The 8,572-nt window shown below is 46.0% G+C and overlaps 1 protein-coding gene across 1 annotated transcript in view; it reads left to right on the forward strand.

Annotated features, from left to right (window-relative positions):
- LOC139386277 (tetratricopeptide repeat protein 9B-like) overlaps window positions 1-7,504 on the forward strand; it is a 33,754-nt gene extending 26,250 nt beyond the window's left edge. The window contains exons 2-3 of the mRNA XM_071131774.1: window positions 2,925-3,107; window positions 3,352-7,504. Coding sequence (XP_070987875.1) covers window positions 2,925-3,107; window positions 3,352-3,446 — 278 coding nt within the window. The 3' untranslated portion in view covers window positions 3,447-7,504. The remainder of the gene's footprint in view (window positions 1-2,924; window positions 3,108-3,351) is intronic.
- Window positions 7,505-8,572: the final 1,068 nt, after the last annotated feature.

An 8,572-nucleotide genomic window follows, 5' to 3' on the forward strand; every position in this document is an offset into this window, starting at 1 on the left:
TGACCTTTGGCCCCTCTGTTGTGATCTCAAATCTGCTGAGTCATATCCACTTATCAAACGTGAGAGTTCTCCATCCCCTAGCTTTCTATTTTAGCTCCCTGGTGGCTCGAATAACTTGAACTCGCTTGAACTACGCGCGCGTGCTTGTACGCGTGTGTGTGTGCGCCAACCCCTCTGCTCCCCCATCTCGTCCCTCCCAACCCGCCTTCTCATTGCATGCGAAGGAACAAGGTCTAGTGTCACGAAAGTGTAGGCATACATGTCTGGAGGCATTGTGGGTTTAAAAACAGAGTAGATCAACAGCGGGAGGGAGGGAGGGAGGGAGGGAGGTTTTTGTAGAACAGCAGAAGTAGGGTCGTTTTACGACCCGTGTACATTTAGCTTCACTTTTATATTTGAAGTAGAAATTGTACACCAATATTGCATTTTAAAAGTCTGTCATATTAAATGAAGTTCCCTTTAATATAGACTACCTGGGCCATTTTATAAATCTGATGTTTAATATGAATAAAGACTTAACCCCCAAACATCTCAGCGTTTTCACCATCATTATCATTTATTTTGTGTGACTAGCGATTCTTTTACGTCTCTCTCCCTCGTTTTGAGGTCAACCATTTTGACGTAAACTGAACTCTCGTTTTAATGTGATGAAACTCTTCCTTTCTTCATTCTTATTTTCCCCGAAAGTAACATTGAACAAAATCATAGTGCAAAATGGGGTGAGTCGGTTCCAGTCTTTTTAGCAGATTTCTGGTGTTTTGTGGTGGGAAACTGACCGCGTGGAGCATAATAGGTCAAACCCTGTAAAGAAGAAGAAGAAGCTGCATTCAATAGCCTCTCTCTATTACACAGAACATGCTTTCATTCCCCCCGTCACAGGGGGATTTCTGGCGGATTTAAGATGAAAACCTCAACCATGATATACGGTCAACACTGTACCTTTAATAGCACTTCATTGGCACTTACTATATTCATCTATTTTATTTAACCCCTTGAGATGGGAAACCGTGCGTTTTATGAAGTTGAACATGTGCTCTTTAGGACGAAATGTTACAATTCGGTAAAATGTGTAGTTATTTACTAAGTTACACTGTCCAAACATCTACTACATTCGTGGAACGACCCGCTACTTGACGTCGGTTGACTCTGGAGAGGACTGAAATGAACTGTGTAGCAGGTCTCTACCGACAGTCTGTAGACAGTCTGTAGACAGTCTCAGAACACAAACCGGTAGAGATCTATTGGATGGGATCTTGCGTTACTTAGAGTGATGCATTTGTGTTGCAGTCAGACGCCCAAAGCTAGATGTAATCAACATGGCTCCATTTCCTTATCCTATCTTGTTGTCAATTGGCGTATTGGCAGGACACAAACACGCACGCACGCTCGCCACGCACAAACACACACACACTCTCCCAGAGACCTCTTTGAGTTACAGGAAGGTGACAAGCGCTGGAACACATACAGTCTCCCAGTGTAACCCTCCCCCTAACATCTCCACCCCGTCCCCCTCCCACTGTGTCCCTGTCCCCCTCCCTCCCGGTCTCTCGCTCCTGACTCACCCTGGCTCCCAGCTAATAGACCCTGACTCATGCTATTCACAGAGCTGTCTGTGTGTCAAGGGCAGAGATAGAGGAGGGAGGGAGGGGGTGGTGGGGGGTAGAGAGGGAAAGGTTAGAGGAGACTAGTACAAAGTGGTGGAGGGAGAGATGTTCTTGTACTGACACAGGCTTCAGTGTGACGGGGGAGGGTATAACTATAACTGTGTGTGTGTGTGTGTGTGTGTGTGTGTGTGTGTGTACTAATGGCTTTACAGACATTAGCTGGTGAAAGGTGCTGCTGTAAGACACACCCATACGATTAATGACCACAATGAAACACAGTGTCTCCAAAGTGCTACCTTTCCATATCTCAATAGTGTCATCACTATCTCCTGCCGCATATATCACCTGTATCTGTCTTCTGTTCCCTGTGAACCTGTCTCCTCTCCCTCAACCCTCTCTCTCTCTCCCTCTCCCTAACTCTCTCTCTTTCTCATCTCATCCCCCTCAACCCTCTCTCTCTCCCTCTCCCTAACTCTCTCTCTTTCTCATCTCATCCCCCTCAACCCTCTCTCTCTCTCCCTCTCCCTAACTCTCTCTCTTTCTCATCTCATCCCCCTCAACCCTCTCTCTCTCTCCCTCTCCCTAACTCTCTCTCTTTCTCATCTCATCCCCCTCAACCCTCTCTCTCTCCCCCTCTCCCTAACTCTCTCTCTTTCTCATCTCATCCCCCTCAACCCTCTCTCTCTCCCTCTCCCTAACTCTCTCTCTTTCTCATCTCATCCCCCTCAACCCTCTCTCTCTCCCCCTCTCCCTAACTCTCTATCTTTCTCATCCCCCTCTACCCACTTCATGTCTGCCCTGTCATGAAATAAAACTTCACAGTAAATATCCTTCACTCTAAAGGTGTGCAAAGTTAGCTAGATTCCCCCCTCTTTTTCCTGGGCCAGTTCATCAGCAGTTATCTCTTTTTAAATGTACTCAACAGCATAAGCTAAATTCTCTATTTGAATGTGTAATACATTGACCAGATTTATTATTTTATTTATTTTTGCAGCGTCCTAGCTTCTAGCTATTTTTATCTCCCTGTCATCCTGAAGGAGTAGTGCGCTAGCTGAATTGTACACTGTTTAAAAGGCCTGGCCATCAGCTCTTGCCCTCTCTCGCTCTCTCTCGCTCTCTCTCTCTCTCTCTCTTGCATTCTCTCTCTCTCTCCAACCTGTCCAAACTCTTTTTGTTTTTTTTACCCCTCTCTCTCAATTCAGTCCGATGCCGACAAGCTATACGGGCACGAAAAGAGCAAACCAAGCAACATTTTTCAAAGGAATGCACAATAGTCCAGAAGTGACTGATTCCTTTCTCCCCATCCCTGTTTCTGTGCAGCGTGCCTGTTGCAGTCCGAGCTGGTGAACTATGAGCGTGTGAAGGAGTACTGCCTGAAGGTGCTGGGCTACCAGAGGGACCACTTCAAGGCCATGTACCGCGCTGGCATCGCCTGCTACCACCTGGGAGACTACGACTGTGCCCTGCGCTACCTGCGTGACGCCAAGCACCGCGAGCCCTCAGGTAGGCTGAGACAGTACTGCCGGTCAGTAAAGTCTGTCAGTAAAAGAGAGAATCTGGTTTACTCATGTCATCTTATCAGGACATGTCGCTTAATGCCAGCGGCAACACTAACAATTATCTCCCTCTATTTCTCTCTCTCTCTCTCCTCTCTCCTCTCTCCTTTCTCTCTCTCGCTTTCTCTCTCTCTCTCTCTCTCTCTCTCTCTCTCTCTCGCTCTTCCTCTCCCTCCCTCTCTGTGACACAGACACAAACGTGCTGCGGTACATCCAGTTGACGGAAATGAAGATGAATAGGGAGGGTCAGCGGGAGCGGGAGAGCGGCAAAGAGGCCCTTGGCTAACCTTTGACCTTTTGGCCTCTCTATCACTATGGCCTATGCTACGACCCATCCTACGTCACCTCTCCTCTCTGACCTCTTCTCCTCCTTTATGGAGCCCAGTCCCATTGATGACTGGCCCGAGCGATGCGCCTCAACCATGTAAAAGAACAGGGCAGAAAAAGCCCTGTCTCTCACCCTCTCTTCTCCTCCTTTTCTCTCCCCCCCCCCCCAGGCGCTGTTGTTCTGTACCCCAGATGCAGACTGACAAACCAAGAAAAAAACGAAGCAGAGGAAAATACTATACTATACTCATACAAAACAGTCATGGTTGTCCGAATGAAAAAAAAACTGCTTAAAAAAATATATGATCCAAGAAAATTGCGTAATTTAGAGAAGGTGTAAAAAAATGTAAAATAGAGTAGAATTTCTTCTTTATTCTTTCGATGTGAGGACTGAGGAGAGGTCCAGGGTTGGGAAAGGGACCAGGGGAGGGCAGGGGAAGGAGTTTAGGAGAAAGGAAATGGTGTAACACATATCAAGACCTTAGGCCAATTCAACTGTACACCCTGACCCCTGCCCTGTCACAATGGAGGGAGGTCTGAAAGCCACTGACCTAGACTTGTCCCGGAGAGAGATTGTCCCCCCAGTACAGTACAGATCAGGCTAGCTAGCAGGCTACATCTCTGTCTTTTTAATACGAAATAGTCTTCAGACAAGCCGACCTTTGCGCTCATGTTCAATCAATCTTCTTTTTCATTTTCAGCTTGTAGTACCTTGTCTCTATTTCTGGACGGTTTTTAAATTCAAGGGCTAATTCAAGTGTTTGTCATTTGTCCTTTGATCATTTTTTTTGTCTCCTGTTTGATTTTCATTGCACTTACAACTATCGGTTGTTATGAAGCAAAATGTGTCACAATGATAATGATGTCACAATGGAAAATAGCCAGTGGAACTGAGGTTCCATCAAGCACCCTTGGCTGCACTGAGTTCTCTGATTGTTTTACTTTGAGATCTACTTCCAGGCCCTTGATCACTCATGCTGAACCTTCCCAGGCGTCAGTGACATCACAAGACACTCTTGGCAGTGTTCGTGCAGGGAATCCGATCCCACATGCTGTATCCGTCTGAGGTGTATCAGCCATCTCAACCCAGTCAGTTAAAAACATCAACCCGAGTGTGCCATTTGAGATTCCGAATTTTGTTGTGCATATTTTAATAGATATCAGTGTTGCGACAAACAAAGAAATCGGTTCAGAAAATAAATGGGTACAAAAATCGCTGTCTCCATAGGCAGATTACACAACAGTAGTGGTAGACCAAGACAAGGGAGGATTGTGATTGGGGCAAGGCCAGATAATGACATATTACACATACAGACCATCATACCACTGCATACTTTCTAAATACCAATCCCAGTGATGCGGATAAAGCCTGAAGGGTTTCTAGGATTTATAGAAATACGTAGACGTACCTGCCCTGTTCTAAAGGAGAGGTTTGAGTTGACCTTAATTCCGCCATCTAATACCGTGTAACCCAGTTTCCTTCACCCTATGTGCAAGCCAAGCCCCTGCATGGTAATGTGTGGCTCAAAGGGGAAGCCATTTTGGATGTCAGGGATAATGTCTGGTTCATTGCTTTCTATAACAGGGCAGGTTGCTCCCCCTATCCAATGTATCTTGCTAATACCCTCTATGCTCCCTGCAAACGTAGAATGGGTTAATGGAGTAGTCAGCGACATAGCCTGAAAAGGACCTCGGTATCTTGTGTCTCGCATCGGGTAATTTTCTGAGACTTCTGAGACTTATATGAAAGAAATTAAGGTCAGCAGCAGTGGTCTGCCTTGGCCAAGGCGAGGAGAATAATTCCAAAAGGACTTCAGAGGAGTGGATAATACAAGATCAAAACGATAACAGATCTCATCATTTGCCTGTGGCCTAATATGAGGGACATTGGGACCAAAGTGCATCAATAAGAGGAGGCTGTTGAGGGGAGGACGGCTGATAATGATGTCCGGAACGGTGGAAACCATGTGTTTAGACGTATTTGATACCTTTCCACTATTCTGCTCCATCCATTACCACGAGCCCGTCCTCCCCAATTCAGGTGCCACCAACCTCCCGTGGTGTCAATGGGACTCTGGAGAGGCAGTAGCGCGATGCCTGGAGCAAATTTGTGGGATCCAGAGACGCGCTCCACTGTAGAGGGAAATGGGCCAGCAGCACCAGTAACACAGCAGGAGTGCAGTGTCACTCTGACACTGTGGAGATGGGATTATGTTAAAGCAGCGTTGTGAAGAGGTTCGGGGGAAGTTTACACCTTGGTACAGAGACACGGCGTGGAAAAACCCAGAGGCACCAAGAACTCTCTTTCTTTCTCGCGCTCTCTATTTCTCTCTCTGATTCTCATTCTCATTATCTTCCCCTCTCTCCAGATCTCTCTCCATATCTCAATTTAAATTCAAATTGCTTTATTGGCATGACGTTTCAATGTCCATATTGCCACGCCTACTTTGCAAATGGATATATATTTAACAATATTAACATCATCAACAAAATGTAATAATAATAATCGGGATTGTCAATGAGTATACACCGAGTATACCAAACATCGGGGCATGGACTCTACAAGGTGTTGAAAGCGTTCCACAGGGATGCTGGCCCGTGTTGACTCCAATGCTTCCCTCAGTTCCGTGTCAAGTTGGCTGGATGTCCTTTGGGTGGTGGACCAATTCTTGACACAAACCGGTGTTCCTGGCACCTACTACCAAACCCCGTTCACTTAAATGTTTTGTCTTCCCCATTCACCCTCTGAATGGCACACATACACAATCCATGTCTCAATGATCTCAAGGCTTAAAAATCCTTCTTTAACCTGTCACCTCCCCTTCATCTACACCGACTTGAAGTGGATTTAACAAGTGACGTCAATAGCTTTCGCCCGGATTCACCTGGTTCCGTCTACGTCATGGAAAGAGCAGGTGTTCTTAATGTTTTGTATACTCAGTGTATATCTCTCTGTCTCTTCCTCTCTCAACCTCACCACTGTGCAGTAGTGTTGTATTGGTCCCTATGGCTGGCTGAGCTGGGCCTACTCCCACATGGCCCTATAGGGAATCTCCCCATGGTCCTATCTCCAAGGCATCCGTCCACCATCCTGTTGTTATCCCAGTGTGCTGAGTCATTATCGCTCCGTGTCTAATGGTTACTGTCTACACATAAAAACAGGTCAGGGCTAAGTTCTTCCCACCCCTGCCCTAACATGACCCATTATGAGATAAACAAAGGAATGACCCTGGACCAGTTATTGTGGGAATAATGTTACAACGTGCTGTCTGTGCAAATATAGATAGAGAGAGACATCGTCTCTTTAGCCGTCTAGTTCTGAAAAGACACGGCAAAAGCACAAAGTAAAGTGGGAAAGCAAATACGGGCCGTTTTTCTTCTTTCCTTTGATGCCATCGAGGTACATGTTTGTCAAATGTCAAAGTCGTTTTTTGTGCTTAAGAAAACAATTGTGAACAAAATACGAAACTGAAAAGAAAAACGAATGGCTGTTAAAAGCTTTACCTTATTGAGTAATTTTATCAATGGATGAGAACGCAAGTGAAGGGGGAAGTGAGTTTGGTGTAGCTACACCACAGGCTCTCTGTCACGGTGTCTCTGTGTGTAGATGTTAAGTAGGATTTGTTGTCCCCTGTTTTTGGGAAAGTCCATACCCAACTCTTAAGAGTTTGTGAACCCCACAAAGTGACAGTGGATCTCGTTGAAGAAAGTGGGCGTTGGAGAACCGAACCAGTTACAACAGTAGAAGTTATTTATGAGCTACAGCAACGAAGAACTCCGCGAATCTGTTTTCCTTTCCTTTTTCCTCATTTGCTTGTACCGGAGAGTAGGACATGATGATGAGTACATCGTGGTTAGAAGTACATTTTTTCCCCATTGGACCATGTGAGGAAACGGTCGTTCAATATTCCAAATCCAAAACATTGGAGGACATGATAACTGGTTACATTGAACTGTTAGCCCGGGAATGCACTATAGATTGGTAAATGAAGACTATAAATAAAATTGTAAATGAAATTGTGCCTGCGTGATTGTCTTCAGGGTTGTCCGAGTGCATGGTGATACCTCAATGTAGGAGGTAAACAGCAACAGACACACACACACACACACACACACACTTCTCTCTGCCCACCCCTCTCCCTCTCTTCTCCCTCCAAAGGTAATAATCTCTGTTACTACTGACTGCCCTGCTTAATTGCTCCCTGAGCTCCAGAGAGAGAGAGAGGGAGGAGGGGGTGGAGGAGAGAGGTGCTGAGAAAGGCATTGGCGGAAAGATGGAGGGGGAGAAAAAGAGGGATGGTGCAAAGAGATATCCCACTGGGCACACACTGGTTGAATCAACATTGTGTCCATGTCATTTCAATGAAATGACGTTGAACCAATGTGGGATAGACGTTGAATTGACGTCTGTGCCCAGCAGGGTAGACCTGCTGAAAGGCGCTAGGGGGAAGATGGGGGGAGAGAAAGGAGAGGGGAGATGCTGAGCTATAAAAGAGCAAGATATGGAGGAAGCAAGAACCCAAAAAGACAAAAGGGGAACAGGGATATGAACAGACATATAGACGCACTGTGACGCAGCTACCTCGGCACAGGTGAAACCCAGACTGGCGTCTGTAGGTGAATTGAGGATATACATGAGACCTTGCTAAACAAATCCTTATTGAGTCTAAAACACCTGTCCATTTCCTCCATCATCCCATTTCCCTCTTTCCTTTGCTGTTGATTTTAATAGCGTTGCCACGGATGTGAAGGGTGGTTGCTAGGCAACTGGCAGGCGTCTGGAACTGAGTTGGCTCGGCGGATAGCACTGACAGACAGAGCAGTGAAGTGGATCGGGACTGCGTGTGTGTGAGAGAGTTGTTTGTGCCTTCTAATTGAACGCCTCTCATTTGGTTTTCAGTTTCGATGCATATATTCATGAGAGCCGTGTTTTTATTCATTAATTCCATGTTACAGATTAGCTGAATGAACAGCTGACGTTCTTTCATCCTCCTCACTGCTTGTTGCCATGAGCCCTGTTTATATCAGGTGCCAACATGTGTTCCATGTCCTGATCTTGTCCACATTTTGATTGTCCCCACATTT

Source organism: Oncorhynchus clarkii, chromosome 27, assembly GCF_045791955.1.
Source record: "Oncorhynchus clarkii lewisi isolate Uvic-CL-2024 chromosome 27, UVic_Ocla_1.0, whole genome shotgun sequence".
In the NCBI taxonomy this organism is placed as follows: domain Eukaryota; kingdom Metazoa; phylum Chordata; class Actinopteri; order Salmoniformes; family Salmonidae; genus Oncorhynchus; species Oncorhynchus clarkii.